Genomic DNA, 19,034 nt, shown 5'->3' with positions numbered 1-19,034 from the left:
GCACCTTTGCCCTGAGGTGCAGCTGATACCCTCGCAGTCCGGATAATGTACAGGGTTAAAGAGGAGCCTTTCCTGGAAAAAAACTTCTTCCTCTGACCTGTTGACAGGGACTGAGAAGGAGCAGTTCCACTGCCCCTGTGTTTTCAGTGACCCTTCCGCTTGCTGGCAAGAGTTTTGGAGGAAGAAGGCATTTAGCAACAAGGGAAATGAAGACTTGGCGAGTTGGCTGTGAGAGTGGAGCGAATGCTGAGAGAGGTTGGGAGAGACAGGGAATTAGGACTGACTAAACAATTTGTAGCTAGTTTAGAGGATATGAGACCTGACAAAAGTTTTAAAATCAGATTTTTAACTCTACTGCAGACTTGTGCTTTGGTGAGGATGGGGGGAGCCTTACGCATTTGAAAGCATGTGAAGGAAAATAGAGGCACTTGGAAACTACCCTATAGGACTAAAACTATTGTCTGTGAATACTAGAAACATCTTCCTCAAAACATGTATACTTTTATTCATAGTTTTGTGTTTTAGTTGAGTGATTTTTCTGTTCATGCAAATGTCTAATCTGTATTTGTATCATGCTATTTTCCTTTAATAAAATGGAAGTTTCCTGTTAACTTCGTGGCTTTCAAAGCTAGAGTTTTATGAATGGAGGAAAAAAAAATAACAGACAATAAATAACTAGTGATTTTGTAAGATACTTAAGTTGGTTTGGGTTGACAACAATACTGATTTAAGCTCAAATACTTCTGACAGAGGAACTTTTCTGATTCTTTCCTTAAATAAATATCAATTCATAAGTTGGGCTCCAAAGTGATGTCCAGGAACATGAGTATGTGGGTAACTGGACAAAAATCTGGTTGAAATTAAATAATTTCCTTTTCCTGAAATGTCACATTGGACCTGGCAAACAGTATAATAAGCAGTTGTGTAGGAGGCATTTTCGGGTCTCATATTTGTATGGAATTTATGTTCTTAATATTAAGGTAACTTTCAGATAAAACCATATGTTATCTTTTTCATGTAACTTTCAGTGAATTGGATTAGTTGTTTTACCATGGTTTTATCTAATTTTTTCAGGATTTTAACTAAAAATTAGTGAAGACTCAAGTAAACATCTTAAAAGGAAAACAAAACCAAGCAAACACAAAATCCCAACTTTAATCAGCGTGACATTTAAGTAATTTCTTATTCTTGAACCAAAAATCATAAAGGCTTACATATTTTCTTATGCAACATGGGGAAAATTGTACTTAAGTAGAAAGTTTGAGGTTCAGACTTATTTTGTGTTGTCTCCAAAAGCAGGAACTGTCAGAAAAGAACCCAAACAAACCAAAAACGTCGAAACCCAGCCTGCAGTTTTTTCCTAAATATTGTGAACTACACAATCAATGACAGGATTTTCATTCAAGCCTTTTGATTTTTAATTTTAATATTTTAATTTTAAAGCAAGTATTCTGCTGCAAGTGGAATTTCACTGATTTTTTAACAGGCAGAACATGCTGAGTGAGTGTTGTTGACACTCTTAGCTTAATATAATCCCTACCTTGAAAATTCTAGTTATTCGCAATATTTTAAATAAGAGTTTGAGTATTCTTGTCATATATGTATAACATACCTGCTTGTACTACAACTTTTTATAAACTGGTATCCTGTGTAATGACCAACATATGTTTTATCTTTAATTCTGTTAACCAGAGGCGCCTTCTCCTGGAGGTGTTCATTCTTAGCATTGGCTTAGGGGCCATTACTCATACCACCTTTCTTCTATATACACACTTTCTATGGTAGATTAACAGGTAGACTGAGGTTTTCATATTTAAACAGGAATTCAACACAATTTTTACTAATTGCTGTAGGTAACCTGTTAAAATCCCATAGCCATTTTTTTATAAATTCAAGACCAAATGGTGGTTCTAGCAACTTCTGCAGGTCTCTGGTCTTGTTCTTTATCTGTAAATCAAAGCAAATTATCCAGATAATACACTGGACTAGGCTTCTGCATCCTGATCTGTTGTCCTTTACTATTGTGAACTGTTGGAAAAAAAAATTGAAAACTCAGACAGTGGATGTCCCAGTTAAGAGACTTCTATGTCAAGATGGAAACATTAGGAGTACTTCAACCTGATGTAGTGAGTGACTCTTGCTTCTTGCTGAGTTTGCATTTGAAATCATCTGGGATGGTCCCATGTGATGTTCCTTAGTGTGGGATGATGATGTCTTCTAGAAAAGATACTCAAAGATGTCCATAATGGCAGGAAAACATTTGCAAATAAAATTTTAGAAGTCCTGGAAGAGATGTTGCAATGTGTAGTGCTGCATGGAAAATGTGAGAGCAAATATCTTTGTCTCTGAGTTACTACTACGTAGGTTAGTTTTAGGTTGGGTTTAACTTTTGTTGTGTGAAATAGCCCACAGACATTGCCTGTAAGTAAGTTCTGTATTAGGATATTAAAACCGGGAAAGTTGTTGGTTCCGCAGAACCTGGATAATCACATTGCTTTGTCTTTAGAGTGTACTTGGCACTGAATGCATTGTTAATTTCAAGTGTAATATCATTTTATTCCTGGAAATAAAGTGGTATATGAATAATCAAGAAGTCTTAAAACTTATCTATGCACTTTCTAGTTATGTTAAAATTCCTGAATTTGTCTTAATCTTTTCAACAGGATTGATCGTAAGATGTCAAGTGCTCACACAAATTACAGACTGGATGAAGCACAAGCTATAATGAGTGAGCTTCGAACCATAAAGAAAGCTATATGCACAGGTGAAAAAGAAAGGCAGGACCTTATGCAGGTAAAAAATACGCTACTGAACAAATAGCCGCTACAAATTAATAACCTACCTCTATTTTTGTGTTTGTGATTGCATTGGAATTACCAAGTTTATATAAGGATGTGGCGTAGCCTAAACTGATTTTTCTGTTTGATAATTGCTAATAGCAGTCAGCTTGAAAAGAGGTAAGTAGTCATTGTGTAAGCTGTGAACACAAGACTTTATATGCATTTCCTATTTTTGTCTTTATGTTCTGCCCTTACATTTAGATCAATTTCTATTGAATTATAGCTTTCCATTGCTGCTGACTATATCAAAGAGTGCTATGGAGTAATTATGCTGCATTTTCAAAAAAAAATCTTTGGTATTTGTTTTTCATTTTGTTTAATGTGTCTTTATTACCTATAATGAAGTAGGACTGAGAATTCACGTGCTAAAATGTTTACCATGTCTACCATGTTTTTCCTTTTATAAGCATTTCACAAAACTGTATCTCTGTGTCACTATGGCACAGATTGGTAGTTCTCCTTCTTTTGCTCCAAACTCTCCTCTTAAGTACCTGTATCAGGACACAATTTCAAGTGTTCTCACAAACGCCTCCAAGACTATGATTAAATACAATGTATACAGAAACCATCATGCAAGCTTTAAACTCTTTTATGAATCCAAGCATGAGGATTGAGGGGAGATACGTTCCTGAGTAATGATCTAACTTTTGAATGGATGCTGCATCCTGCCCCAAGCTCTCAGTTGCTGTGTCTGCTTTATTAACGTGATGGGAGCTTGATCAAAGAGCCACAAGCCTCTGCCACCACAGGGACTTCAGTATAGACTTGCCCAAATAGGCTGCACTTACAGAGGGGTGACAACAATGATTCTCTTCACCCAATCTTCAAACTGCTATATGGAAAAAGGCTTCCTTGTTACCTAGATTTTTGGGACTGTACTAAATTACTATGGCCATTCAAACTACTTCTTTCAGTTTTCTCTGCAGTAATGTTTCACTGGTTTGGGGTTTTTTTAATTGGTAAATTATATGGGTAGCTTGTAATCTACATATAATGAGTTTCCATAGTTATACAATTATTCAGTCTCCAAAGCATTACCCAAAGGTCAGCTGATGGACCACAAATCCTTGTTCAAGCAGACAGAATGCTTAAGTTGCTACGAAAAGTTTCTGCCTTGGCAACTTTTAACACATATTTGATATTTTGTGTTGGCCAAGTTTTAAAGTGATTCTCAGTCTTCCACATGCTTGGCTAGCAAGAAACGATTAGAAAGGCAGTTCTTCATGGATGCAGTGACGCACGTTTTTAGGAAACTAACTGTTAAAGACTTGTGTGTGAGATCTTGGTGCAGCTTAACTACTGGCCTTGTTTTTGGCTTCCCTACTAGACTCTCTCCCCTCCTTTTCCTTACATTTTCCGTCCTCAGTGGCACTAAATCTAGCTGTAAACATTGAGATGTCTTAAAAATCATATCTGTTAAACCAAATTTAAGTGCACTTGCAGTTTCTTTAAATACACTGTTGAGAGAGTTAGAAGTCTAAGATCAAGCTTATCGTCAAGGGTTGGGCAATGCTGACAACACCAGAATGTAAAGGTTGCACAAGAGAGAAGCAAAAATAAAAGTGTTACCATCCTTCTTCATAGGTCTACATTACATACAGGAACTCTCAGTCTAGGAGGTATCATTTTTGTAATTAATGACAATCTGTTGCAATAGCATCCAGTAATAGACATATAATCTGAGAAAATCTAGAAAATAGTTGTTCCACACAAGCCTAGTGAGCAAAAGAGTTCTGCATGTTTTGTTGCAATTGTAATAAGGGATTAAATGCTACAGTTTACAAGATCTATGGGTGTAAAAATTGTGTTATTTCTGCCAACTTAATGTGCTTGATATTTTTTAAAATTTTGACCCCCAAAAAATTATTTTTGTTGTCACCAAACTTTTCTGTGCTTTGCCTTTTTATAATCGGTTGAAGATTATTGTTATGGATTTATTTAGCTTTGTCAAGGAAGTGCAAGTCTATTTTAAGTATCTTCCTAATGAGTTCAGAATTTGGTTTTTAATTTCCTATCAGTTTTGATACTGTTTTGTCCTTTAAAATGCTACATTTTAAAGCTATTGTTGGTAGAACAAGCTTTCTGATGAAAAACTTTGTTTTTAAAGCTCTTTATAGAGGAGTCCAAAGTATTGTGTAAACAGATGGGGATTTATTTCAGAGAAAGGAAATAGACAATTTCTTACTATTTCTTAATTTAAATCTGGCCAGTGTAAGCAACAGAACTAAACATAGTAGAAGTGACTCAGTCTTGTGTAGGTGCTTGGAAAATTGTAGCTGTCATAAAAATACAGTAATTGAATTGAGTTGTGTGGGAGAGAAGGCTGGTGAGGGAGGGAGAGGGTGGTCAGATTTAAACTGGGTGCTGTGGTTACAAATAAAGCCAAATATGCAATGTCACTGCTCCAAAAAAGTGGGTGAACTTTTTATATAAGATTGAGTAATCAAGGTGCGTGCTTAGGTTCCTGAAAGCAGTGTGTGTGTGTGTGTGTCTCTCTCCTGACAGCCCTCCATCCCGTTCATACTTTTGTTTCTGTTCCAGTATGTGCAAATGAGATGAGATGTTTGGGGATATGGTGTAGGGGAGGACTTTGCAGAGTAGGACTGATGGTTGGACTCAATGATCCCAAGGGTCTTTTCCAACCTGAATGACTCTATGATTCTATGCTTTTAAAATGTTGTCCTTCATCCTTAGGAAGTATTGGAGTTTGGGTTTTGTGGGGTTTTTCTAGCCCTTCTAGCCCGCCCTTCTAGCCCGCCCTTCTAGCCCGCCCTTCTAGCCCGCCCTTCTAGCCCGCCCTTCTAGCCAATAAATAGGTTAGATAGGAACTGCACTGAAATTGTATGTGGCCGAGAGCTCCCAAACCAAATAGTAGCAGACAATGCTGAAATGACAGTGCTCATTTTTCTCTTTCTGGATAGGTCTGGACTGGTGTGCCTACAACTTCACATCCATACAATAGGCTGGTCTGGCAGTTTCTGTGGGATTGCCATAAACAGTCCATAAACCCCAGATGAAAGATGGATTCCTCCGTATAGCTGGGGAGGATATTACTCTTAGCAGTTTATGAAAATTGTAACTGTCTCTGATGTGCTGGAAAGAGGACATGTTAGGTGTTTGATGTTTGTGTAGCTATGATTTGAAATTACTATCCTATTTCCTAACCATTTCCTAACACATTAGGTATCCATCTTGATCCTCCATACAGTGGGAGTCAGACAGGACTGGATGATTTCCAGTGATTTTTGAAGAAAAGAATTAGACAGGAGTCTGCAATTTTCAATTGCATGAAGTGGAAGACACTCTGGTTTTCTTTTTGCCATGCCGTGGAGCAGTTCACTTTGGAGGATAAAGGGACACTATCTAGGGACTTCTCAGCAGTGTAACGTAAAATTGATTTTTGCTGTCTCAGGGATGAGAAGAAACTATTTTGTTTATCTTTCATACTAACATGGCACAGTTCAATTCAGAGGTGGCAGAAGAACTGGCTTTTTGGGGGAACCCAAGAAAATTTGAGCTTTTGGAGGCAAGTAGTAGTAGCCTTGTCCTGCTGATGGCAGGTCTGGCATTGCTCTGTGATCTGGAGGAGCACAGGCCCCCCACTCTTATGAAAAGGGAGCTCACTCATTTGTTTGTCCTGCACCACGCTGGGTATTTTCCCTCTTTTTCATCTCTAGTGGACGTAGGTCTGAGGGAGAGACTGGTATATAATGAGAACAAAGGGATGGACCATGTATGACAGAACTGGAGGACACTTAGAAAAAGCTGCTTTTTCTGGCTAGTTTCAGGCCTGCTGCAAGGGATGCTTTCTAGGCTCCAAAACTGGACGCCTTTGTCTTCAAGGTAGCCTTGCTGTTCCTGTGAGCAGCAACCAGTTGCTGTTGCATAGGTTTGCTTCCTGACTCCATTAGTTGAATTTGTTGTAAGAAAAGGCAGCATTTGTATATTATCCCTTTTAAACTGCACTTTGAAGACTGAAAAATCTCCTGATAATTGGAAATAGACAGTAACTGGGGCTTGTTGCAAATCACCAGTTGTCAAGAGTCACTGAGATTCCTGAGGGCCAGCCTTTTCCCAATGCAGTGCTTGAGATTTGTCTGATTCGGTAGTTTAGACACTGGAGTAGCAGGTTTTAGAGTTTTTATGTATATTTGCAGAACCAAATAGTTTGATTATGTTATGACTTATAAATTGATAATGCTCTTCAAATTTATGATAATTTTTTTCATATAATTTGATTGTTCTTTATCTTCTGGTGAGGGGACAGAATTCTTTTAATCTCTTTTTTTAATGTTCTTTTGATACGTAATACTTAGAGTCTCTGTTATAAATGATAGCCTTCACAGTGATTTTGTTATTGATACTAATGTTATCTGTAATTTTTGAAAAAGAGAGAATGTACAATCAGAAAATAAGTGATATTGACAATTTTCCTTTTTTTAAAGGAAATTTAAGAGCCTGCCAACCAAGCTTGTACTATCAAATGAGTTATTAATTTGTGTGATTCTGTCTTACTCCCCTTTCCCCTTAAAGATTGCTTGAGGTCTCTGCTTTACCTTCACAGTTTGTCTCCTTGTCTAGACATCTCAGACATGTCCCATGCCTAACTCAAATTATAACATATCTCTTAACTATGTGAACCTTGGGTAAGAGAGCACAAGAGTGAAATCAACTGTCATAAAACTACAATCAGTAAAAGGTATTCATCAAGTTGGATGTGATAGTAGTATCAGCTAAGGAATGTAACATGCACAGAAGATGGCAAAAGGGCAGGTGAATCACATTTGTCTTCCCTATCAGCTACCCTGAAAGATGACAGCTGATAGATTTAAACATCTATAAGCCATACAAAAGCTAAAACATTCATAGATTTAAAACAAATAATTTAAAATTTCTTTAATGTTAGATACATCTTTTTTAAAAGAGAGATTTATTTCAAAGCAAAGCTTCCGCATGTTAGTAACACTAACGAATTTTACTTTCTGTAAATACCTCTTTATAGGCAACCTATGTGTCATATTTATAAAATACAATTTTTCTTTGATTTCTATTAATAAAATAATTATAAAAATCAGTTTTAAAATCTCTTCTCCTATAGAGCCTGGCCAAGTTAACAGATGGATTCAGGAATAGCTGCTGTATTACAGATTCCCTGCAGGATCTCCAGCACAATTCTGGTTCTCTCAGTGACTCCTGTTTACCTCAACAACACTGTGATGCTTGTTCTCAGACTGACATCACTGGAGAGGTATGTGTTCCTATTCGAGACATTTGCTGTAGAGAATAAGCTGCTTTTGTATGATAGTGATACATCGTTATTTCCTGTTTTGATTTAAGAGGTGTTTGCTATAGCAGAACAAAAGCCCCAAAGCAGTATTGGTGGCAAGGGAGTTGCGTTTGCTTATTGTTTCCAAAGTGTGTGAGCAGTGCTCATGTGTGCTGGGCATTGCGGTTCTGCTACTTGAACATGGCACAGGGGTGTAGCAACATGCTCGCAGGTCAGTGACAGCTAAAATCAGCTCCCAGACTCAGCCAGCCTGGCAGAGCACTTCTCATGTCACCACTTTGGTGACCGCAGGTTCATCTCTGAATAACAGCTCTTGTGGAGGTGTCTATGGACCTCTTCTCTTTATGTCACCAGCTCTGATTTACTGATACTTGTAATGATGCAGGAATGAGGAAAACACTTTAGCCAGCTTGAAGTTGCAGTAGAGATTTGATTGTGCCGTAGTGTGAGATGTTAATATTCTGCTAGTAGTAATTATTAAAAAAAAAAAAAATCTTGGTTTTATCATGCTTGTCATCATTGTTCATATACATCAAAGATGTAGGGTAGACTTCTGTTCCTTTCTTCTGTCTGAGACAACAGAAGTATTTGTTAGAGTCTCAGAATGTTTTTCTTTAAAACTAACAAAACCGATCTAGTCTGTCATACCTTCATGTTCAAATATGGTATTTGAGAAGAACATATTAACACTCCTTGGGAATAGTTCTGTGTGAATGAAATTATGTATTCCAAATAATAAAAATTTGGCCTGTGCTAGTACTATGGCAGCCTAGCTATTCTTGAGCAGTAAAACATTAGCTTCTGTGGATGAGAGTGATGAGAAAGCAAGATGACAACCTGTTTGTAGTTTGTTAGTACTATAGTTTGGATGTTACCCCACATTTGGTTAGAAGTTTTTATTGAACAATGTCACTCTAATCGTAGGCTTTTATCATCCCATTTCTCCTCTATTGTATTCTTTCACTGCTGATAGTTGCCAAGTTGGATGTCTCTACAGGAGAGGAAATCTGTGTTTTTAAGAAGATAGACTTATAAAGCATCTAAGAAAACTTAGCTAACGCTAGGCTGTCTCTCAGTGCATTAGGTAGATGGTACCTTTGGCAGGTCATTTTTTTGGACTGGTGGTGGATATGATTATTGAATTCCAAAACAAATTACAAGGAAGAACATAGGATTTTCCCATTCACACAATACACATTGAGCGCCATCCAAGCCAAATACAGTCTGAAAATTGTGTTTACCGGGTGTAGTTTTTTTGTTAGGAAAATAAAATTATGCAATTTTGTTAATTGTTTTTCTGAATTACTAGTGGTGGAATGTGAGTAAAAGAGATGGATTTTTTTACACGTGTGATGATGAAGAGAGCAAAAGCAGCAGTTAGATGAGAAATCCAGATGTGCAGCAATGCACTTAAATAGGTTGACTTGGGTTTTAAATATTAGACTGTATGCAGATTTCTGAAGAAGGGAACTGCTGATGCCTCAAGATGGAGAGAAGTTGCTGTAGAAGCTGGGCTGTATACAGTAGGAGTTGTAGCATAAATACACATTCTACAACTGGTTCAAGGATCAGGTGATGTTTTTGTAATAGTGTTTAAAATGCACTAATGATTAAAGTGCTGGGGAACACATCACAGTATGGGGAATGTGATCTGAACTACTTCTACTTAAACTATCCATAAAATAACTGTATCAAGTAGTAAAATATTTCAGTTAAAAATACTCTTTGTGTGTTAGGCTTGGATAAAGATGAAAAGCTTTGACCATTCATCAACGATTCTGTTTGCTAACCCTTGATTTCCAGGATTATAATTTATTGAAAGACCTTATTTATCTACTGTACTTTTATCAATAAACCAGTTTTGTATTTCTAAAGCATGAAATTGATTTTTCTTATGTTCTTAAAGCACTGAAGTTTTTTAGTGAGTCCAGTAAGTGAGACTAATTTACCTCTTTATTGTGAAATGATTTCAAAATCTCATTTCTTCCTCTGTTTTTTTCCCCCTCTCCTTGTTCTTCAACTCTACAAAAGTTTGGGTTTGATGACAAAACAAGACTTGTAGACAAAGTAAGACTGAACTGGCAATATGAAGAGGCCAAGAAAAGGTAATTAAAAATAAATTTGTTGGGTTTTATTTTTACTCTCCTGACTATGGTTTTCAGAGTAGAACTGGAACCACCCTCCTAGCTGAAAGGTCTTTAGGAAGACTAATTTGCTTACTATTTAGTAGTTCACAGATAATAAAAGCTTAGGTGAACCTAAGACTTTATCATAAGATTATTATATTTGTTTGCAGAGATAAAACTAAATGTCAGCCCTGTCTCTAACACTTGTATAAACACAAAATTGCAGTAGTTTAATTGAACTGGTTTATATTTTTTTTCCCCCCTCTTCTCAAACCTCAATATAAACAGTCTTTAGATTTACACTTATCAGCCTGGTCTGTCAGTACATTCAGAGCTTTGCATAACTGTGTTCTAAGTTCAGTGTGCTGAAGTCATGAACAGAGTGTGAAGAAAGAATGCAGAACTTCCTGTGAGATAAATGAAGATGTTCAGATGTTCAGACCTGAACAAAAGGGTACATAAAAATCAATTGGGGGGTGGGGTGGGTGGGGGGGGGTGTTGGAAATCTGGTATAAAAAATTTTAAAAGTAATTCTTGAAATAGATTAATTCTTCACTGAGTCCTTTAGACTTAATTGCTTATCATAAGTATTTGTTTTGTGAAGGTCTGTCTTGCAGCGTTTCTTCATGGCTTTGTAAAAATAATATATTCTTATTTAATACTATTTTAAAAATACTATCTATGAGTATAGTTTAATGGGTCCTCGTTTAATCTCATTGTTTTCAAACTATTTACACATATTCAGGACAACAGTGTAGGTATAGATGATGGCTTGAACACAGTAATTTTATGCACTTATGATTTTAATTTGTGCTGATAGAACATTCTTTTATTAAAATTGACACTTAAAAGATTCTGTATAGTTAACTTAAACCTTAGGGTTTTAATTTTTTTTAAGTTAGAATTTTTCTTTTTTCTTTTCAACTTTGTTTTGCCTTTTTTTTTACATCTCTCGGAACAAGAGTTTAAAAAAAATCAGTACTTTTGCCTCATTTTTTTCACATTATGGTGGCTTTTTTGCAGGGGAAACCATAATGCTGGCATATGTCTTGGCAGGGATTGGAAGGCGATTCCCCATTTTGTTGTTCTTGGAAGATTCACCCACATTTGGATGCAATACAGGCTTAAAAATTTTAATTGGTGCAAGCATGTTAGAGATACATAGCTAAATCTTCAGGATTTGAAACTGGAATGAAGGTCTGCATTGTAAAATAATGCATGTGAATACCAGTGACTGTTACCTAATAAAGGTTAGCAAAACAAAAAACTGTCAGTGTCCTGTTTGGTCACAGGCTTAACCCTTAGCATTTAATAGTCTAGTGATAGTTTAGGGGTTCATGGCAGTTGCTGAAAGAAGGAGGATAGAATATAGTTTTATATTGTTTAGTTTAGCAGAGCCACTGGTGCTGTGAAGATTATGTTAAATGCTTTTAGTTCAGTTTTCTGTCATACCTTTTCTATGTGTTTTTCAAAACAATTCTATTCTTGTATATTACTGCAGGGAAGGATAGAGTGGTGGGATTTTTTTCTTGTTTTTTTTTTTTTTAGTAGCAGAAGCATGTTTCAGCTGGAAATACCAAACATTTGTTTATGCATGGAATGCAGTATTTCTGAACATCAGAAGTAAGCTGAATTTTGATGTTAATTAAGTGTAGAAAACCTGGGTAACTAATCTTCCAACTAGAGAATAGAATTGCAGTAAAGGGTAGTTTTGCTGTCCCGGGATAGCAGCTCTGACAATGGTCCGTTATTTAGCAAAAGCATGTTAGTTGCTTTAAAATAGTAGCCTTATTCTGCCCAGTATGTTGTACGGAAGTAATCAGCTTTCAGCTTTTGAGTGGAACTGCACAAAGCTCATTGCCCCTACCAGTTATCTCTGTGGTTGCATTCTTCATTTATCATGCATTCCTTCCCCTTAGCTTGCTGGCATTTCTGTAGGGCTTTTGTCTCTACTAAATATCTTTGTGTTCGTTCTCCCTTGGCTGCCGAAATATCTACTGTTACTGCACAGTGTGGGTGACGGAATGTGCTGCGATGGATTAAAATCTACAAAGTAGAAAATTAAAATGCTACAGTATGTCACAACTGTAAAGCTGTATATTATGACTACTTGCTTGTCAAACAGGGTGTGGAAACATATAGCATATAAGTAGAACAGACAAACTGTCTGATTTCTAAGTTTTAATGGGAGACTTTTAAAATACACTGTAAGAGAAAATTATGTCTTCCCTTAAAGGAAAGCAGGAAAAAAGCCCCACAAACTGAAAAGCAGTATGTTGCATTTTAGTCACTCCTGTGAATTTAGTCAGAAGATCGTACAGCGCTAGATATGAGCAGAATATTTGCCATGTTTAGTAAAGAAGATTTTAAAAATAAAAATATGTTCTCTGTATATGGTGTCTGAGCACAGAAATGCAGTGTTGGGATTTCTGAATGAACTGTCATGAGAAATTCCGGATATGACACCCAGTGATAGTAGAAAAGTTGGCTTATACTCCCAAAATAGCTCTCTTCCCTCATAAAAGATAATTTGATTTTAATTCCTCCTTTAAAAATCTTTCTAACTACTGAGTGGTTTGACCTTTGCATAAATTAAGACATTCGCATAGCTTTTTCCCTTCAGTTTCCCACTGGAAGGAAGTTGGATAATTTGCAATTTAATTTTTCCCATGAGTATTTCAGATGTTGTGAGTTGTGGGTTCTGACATCGTCAGGATGCTGGGGAAGAGGTCTTCTGTGTCTGATTCAGGCTCTGGGTGGAGGCGTGTAAATTCTACTTCTTAACTTGCCAGTCATACTGAAGAGAGGTGCAATCACTTCTGCTTTTTACTCTTTCCCCCCGTTATTTTAAAATAAATTTTACCTTATTTCCATGAAATTTCTTCTCTCAGATCTGTCAGTGTGGCCCTCCAGAGAAGCAGGAGGAAGGGAGGATGGTTGTTTTGAACAGACAGCCCCAAGCTGCCTGGATAAATACTGTTTTTAGTTTCACTTGCTATTTCAGTGAGACCACCTCTCATGAAAGCATTTGCACACTGGAAAGGGTACCCCTCGAGCACTTTTCTGAATAGACTGATTCATCGAAAGAGAAATCAAAAGCAAATTGTTTTTCTTTGATAACTCTTTAAGTTGTGCAGTTCAGTATAATGACTACATGAAGTATATTAGCAAATTATAACGAGATGTTATTTCTGCAGTGCCTCATATCCTGTGAAGTGTATTAATCAACATTTGAAAAATGATCTCTCCAATAAGAAGCACTAAAATTCTTACCTGTGATTATTTTTTTTTTTATAATGCAGTTTTATGGTAGCTGATTTTAATGAACTAATATATCCAAGCAATATATCTTCAACCAGTTTATCTAATTTGGGTGCAAATGCAGTAATTTGTGTATTTTGTTCTGTAAATTTGAATTCAAAGATGTTACTTTTTCAATTGTTTAAATCATACAGTGGTTGTCAACAGGTTTATTTTAGCCTTGAAAAAGCTGCCTCCTCAGCTATGCTTATGTTCCCTTTAAGAATGTTACTTCTTTCTTTGCAGTATAGTTGCTGAATAGTTACCTTGTTGCTATCTTGTCTCATTACCGAAATTAATTTTCAGTTGGGCTTTTAAAAGCACTAGCAGAATTCTTAGTGCAATTTGTGCTTGTACTGACAAAATACATGTTGGTTGGATATTGATATCAACATTCCAGTACCGATACAATAATACAGTCAAGTATTTTCCTGTTAAAATTTATCTTGTGTAGGCAGGTTTCAAGGTGTAATTACCTAATTTCTAGTGAAATTCAGTGGATTTGTATGCTTTATTTTGCTAAACTAATCTGAAAATCTGATTTAGAGATGAAGTAATTTGTCTGATACCAGATCAATATCTGGCTTGGGCATGTCAGCTAAACCTGAATCTCCTAGTGTCAGTTTTTAAATATAAAACTTTCTCTGGGTTATGAAGGGAGATGAGCTATGCACTTGAACTGTCTTTAAAGTTTTCATTATACCAGTTTACCTGTGAATTGGGGAAAATACTAATTCCTCTCTTCCACTGGTTTTAGCAAGCTTTGCAGTTTTCCTAAAGGTGAATACCTAATTTTATATGCAAAATGCTAGTGGACTGTAAAGGTTTCATGGCTGTCTTAAGCCAATTTAAGACCTCCTTGTTACTGAATCAGGCTGCCTGGAAGGCTGGATATTCTACAGAGCATACTCGTGTTGTCCGCCAAAGCCACAGTGGCACATACTTGCAGGAACAGCCAAAGGAGACACAGTGGAGAAATTTTGTGAGCATTTGGCTGAGTTCCCCAGCTTCTTGTTCTTTCCATTTCTTTCTTCCCCTTTCTCTAGCCTTCCCCTTTTTGGACACAAATCATAATCCACTCTCAACAGGGTCTGTAAATACAAGAAATCACCAAGTTCTAACATCCTTCATTATGTGTCTTCAGTCCCACAACCACCTCCTTTGGCTATTGCACGTGGAAGAAGTTCCCTGTCACCTGAAGTGGCAGAGAACTGGGTCCAGTTGTAAGCCTAAGGAAAGGAATAAGATGAGCTGATTTATGTTGATTGTCTCCGCATAGTTGTGTGATCTTAAGCCATCGTTCTCCTCCAAATCATAACTGGAATTTTTTCTTTATCCCCACTGATCTTCCCATTTCTCATGTCACAGAGGCCTTAGCTGTAGACTAGTCTGATATGTTACCCAGAAGTCTAGGCATTTAAATGTAGGGTAGTATTTGGGTTTTTTCCTTGGAAAATTCAAAGTAAGTTCAAAGAACTTTTTTAAGCTGGAAAGACGAGAGTTTGTAGCTTCGGAAGTGCCAGATGCGGGATAACCATAATTTGTCTGTTTTATGAGCATGTGTTAGGACCTTTGTATTGCTTCAGAATATTTCCCTCCCCAAGACACCTGTCTTGTTCATAATCTGAGTAATGCTCTAAATGTGGGCTTAACTGTAATTGTAAATCAGACCCTTTCTCAAAAAGTAATTTTTACTTCAATCTCGCTTCTTATACTATATTTTAATAAATAACCTCTTCTAAACAGAAATGTTCTTGAGATCAGCAGTATAATTTCATTAGTGTTGAGATCAGATAGCAGTCTTGAAAATAAGGTTCTAGTCACTAAAAAAATTTTAGGTTCCCTAGATATTTCCAATGATGAAAGGGTTGACCTACTTTGTCTAGGGAGGGTCTGTGTAGATATATAATGATTCAGACATGCTGTAAATTACGAAAATATATGGGGTTTTGCCCCCATGATGTAGTTTGTGTAGTAAACTACTGGCTTAGTGATCTCCACCTTCATGCTATTGTCTACATTATCTTGGGCTAGGCATCATTCTAGCTACACTGGTATGGCCTTTCAGGGCAAATTTGCTATTTTGAATCAGTGTTTACTTAAGATCACCAGGTTAAACCTTTGTCATCCCATCTGTGCCCCTCCTGCTTTTCTGCTTAACAGGAGCTGTTATATTCATCTCCATTTGAAATTTTTAAATACTGAAATAAGCAGCAAGTCAGTCTGCCTACCTAGGAAACCAGTCATTTGATACCACCTACTCGAGCATGGAATGCAAGCTCCTCAGCACTTGTTATGCAAGGATGGGAATGGGCAAAATGCCTGGAATGTTGATGGCTCAAAATTAACTGTTTTTTCCCCAGGAATATGTTAAATTGCTATATCAGTAGAAACCTCAGTATCTGGCATTAGGCCAGATAAAAATTACTGTTTTACAGTAACTTATACTGAAGAAGTAGTATCTTAAATACCCAGTAGGAAGGAAAAATGTGTTTAAAAAACAGAGGCTTCATAAAGGATCCTAAATTTTTTTTCCTTTAAATTGCAATTTATGTCAAATAACTGATTTATTTAAGTGGGTGTTTAAGGCAGGTGAATATGTGCACTGAATCTGAAAATACCAAACAGCTGCTTTTTTGTAACATACTAGCAGTGAGAATGGCTAGCGTAGTATAGGTACAAAATCTGGTATGGACAAGCACAGTGAAATTGCTTATTTATGCATTTATTGTCACTGGGAAGAAAAGCTTGTGTTGGGAGAAAACAAATTGCAATTATGGAACATGCTTAAGAGGATTTTTTTATTATGTTTTTATCGAATTAAACATGACTTCTCAGGTATTTTCTTAGGTTTGAGTAAGTGAGACTGCAAAAGCCTTAGGGATGTTTTCTAGCCAAGAAGATCAGCTTTAAAAAGTTTATCACTGGTAGCTTTTTGGAAAAACTTGCTATATAGAGGGAGTCCTCAGCTGAAAGCGAGCAACAGAATTCCCCAGAAACTTCAGTTCATTTGCAGGTAATACAGGTTGCAGAAAACTGGGTTATTGGTGCTGAAGTTACTCTCCCAACAGATTCTTGCATTATGTAGTGTTTTTCAAATTCTTTTTCTTTCCTTAAAGGGCAAATGTAGGGACAAGAAGTGCCAACTGAAATGCTAAGAGTTTCAAGGGAGTCAAAGTAAATATAGGTATTTTTTGATTTTGGAACTCTTCAGTGATACAAACCTTGTCCACAGCAGTCCCTTTCCTTTTAATAACAGTATAATTAAGTTACTACACTACAACTTCCCACTTTTAAAGCATCATCATAACAAAAATTGAGGGGAAAAACTAAACTTTAAACTGGAATGTCATTCACAAAGCGAGTTACATGCTCTCAGCAAGCCCAAGAGTCCATATTAAAACCTCTTGTATTGCAGATGTGTTATACTCTACAGCCAAGCAGATTCAGTGGTTAACTGGTGCTGAAAGGGGGGGACCTTACATTCCCCTCTTACCTGCTGGTACTCCTCTCTTCCTTGTTGTCTGCATTAGAATTTATTTGCTGTTATGGTGAGCTTCTTAACCAGCTCACCCTGCATTAGAAAAATAACTAGCAAAACAATTGTGAGTGTTAAAATGAAGGAGAGGGTCAGTCCTTCAGCTATCTTACAGAACAAGCCAGAGGCTTCTTCACCAGATACATCTTACCTTCTTTCATCCACAAGCTGTGTAAGAGTTTATGAACATGGTTACTCTAATACATTGACAGGGCTCATCTCACGCTCGCTTATCAAGCTGTGATAACTCGACTGTACCTGAATTCTGTAATTCTTTTGAAAGGACCTGAGTCCTCATTTGTTTCATTTGGCACTGAACACTTGAAAATCAAGCTGTATGTGCCTTCAGGAGTGTTTACTGAATCTTTAACAGCATAGCAGCTGGGGTGGGGGAGAGGAGGGGTTCTGACTCTGCTCGCCCTTCTGGCCCAGACATTTGGTCAATGGGGCGAGGTGTTCTTCAGGAAGCTGCATCTGGAATTCATGCACAATAGCTGAAGCATAAAATCTGTAGACTATATGTACCAATTCACAATGGTGCTTTCAGTAGCTATTGGCTGGAAGTTGGTTATTAATGCAAGGAGGAAGAAATGGTATTGAAGAGCTTGAATAAAGTATTCTCCTTTAGACTAAAATGTAACATAATACCCAAGTTCTTTACTTGCTGTAAATGAATCTAAGGGGAGGAAAAAACATTTGACAAAATTCAACGTAAAATTCCTATTCATATATGAATGCTGTCATTGCAAAATGACTTCTATTGATACTTTATTTCCCTTTCCCTGATAATAGATGTCCAGATACATTCCAGATGTCAGTATGAAATAAACATTGCATGAGGTTTTGTTTTCAGATGGAGAAAACCTTACCTGTGTCATGTCTGTGTCTTTTATTCTTAAACACATGTTATTACACTGTGGATCTTCTGTTTCCTTGTTATGTGCTTTTACCTTGCTTTGTTTGTTATCTTTTCTTTCTTACCTTTCTTACCAAGATATCTTGGAAAAAAACCCAAACAACTTCAACTAACTTACCAGAAGAATGAATTCATATCCCACTTTTATAGCCGGTTTTAAATGTGCTTTTTTTTAAAGGGTGATAATATTTTATGGTGCACTGAACTTTGAATGCTACTGTTTCAAATTTAAGATGAAACTGAGGTGTGCAACTGCATAAAGGTTGTACAGTTCTTTACTTTCAAATGTTCAAAAACCAGAAAGCTAGATTTTTCTCTTATTTACTCTTCATTTTAACTGTAACAAAGTGTCTAAATTGCCCATTGTAAGACAAGCATAAGTACCTATCGGTAAGAGGGTGTTCTCCCTGTTATGCTTATGTACCTATTGATTTTGCCAAAGGAAACATTTGTGACATTTCTAGCATTAGAGTTGTTTGTAGTATTTATAAGAGTTCAAAATTCAGTTTTAGCAGAACATTTTCTTAAAATGTCAACTGTGGAATTATTCTTACAACTGTTGAGTAGTTGTTCAGCATATTGAGAATGGGGGACACTACTTTTGACTATAAAGCCTGCTGCAAAACCCCCCCAAGTTAGCTTATGTAATTGCTTGATTTGATGATGGATCAATCTAAAGCCAGCTGTGTTTTGTAACCAGTAAATCTTTTTTTCCAGGCCTTTGTTTTTGTTTTACTGACAGCTTATTTATTCTTAAAATTTTGTTGTCAGTCAGGACTGCGTAATATTTTCAGCCCCTTGAACCATTTCTCTAATAGGTGGGACGTGAATATATGGCCCTGTTGTCACTAGATAAGCATCTCCCCTTCATTCCCTTCCAACTTCTCACTGCACTTTTGAAATTCTGAGTTAAGATCTGATAGTGGAAGAACGAGGAATGAAAGGATGTTCATCAGCTGTACAGGCAGCAAACTCAAGAGCTCTAAAATATTAATTGATTCATAACAAAATGAGAAATCTGTGAATA

At 36.7% G+C, this 19,034-nt stretch overlaps 1 protein-coding gene across 4 annotated transcripts in view; it reads left to right on the top strand.

Annotated features, from left to right (window-relative positions):
• WWC3 (WWC family member 3) overlaps nt 1–19,034 on the top strand; it is a 101,920-nt gene that overhangs the window by 52,755 nt on the left and 30,131 nt on the right. For all 4 annotated transcript variants that reach the window (XM_074907367.1, XM_074907358.1, XM_074907348.1 and 1 more), the window contains exons 6-8: nt 2,664–2,793; nt 7,939–8,088; nt 10,159–10,232. In XM_074907367.1, the coding sequence (XP_074763468.1) occupies nt 2,664–2,793; nt 7,939–8,088; nt 10,159–10,232 (354 nt within the window). The remainder of the gene's footprint in view (nt 1–2,663; nt 2,794–7,938; nt 8,089–10,158; nt 10,233–19,034) is intronic.

Source organism: Athene noctua, chromosome 1 (assembly GCF_965140245.1).
Source record: "Athene noctua chromosome 1, bAthNoc1.hap1.1, whole genome shotgun sequence".
In the NCBI taxonomy this organism is placed as follows: Eukaryota; Metazoa; Chordata; class Aves; order Strigiformes; family Strigidae; genus Athene; species Athene noctua.
This window is presented reverse-complemented; position numbering and strand designations above follow the sequence as displayed.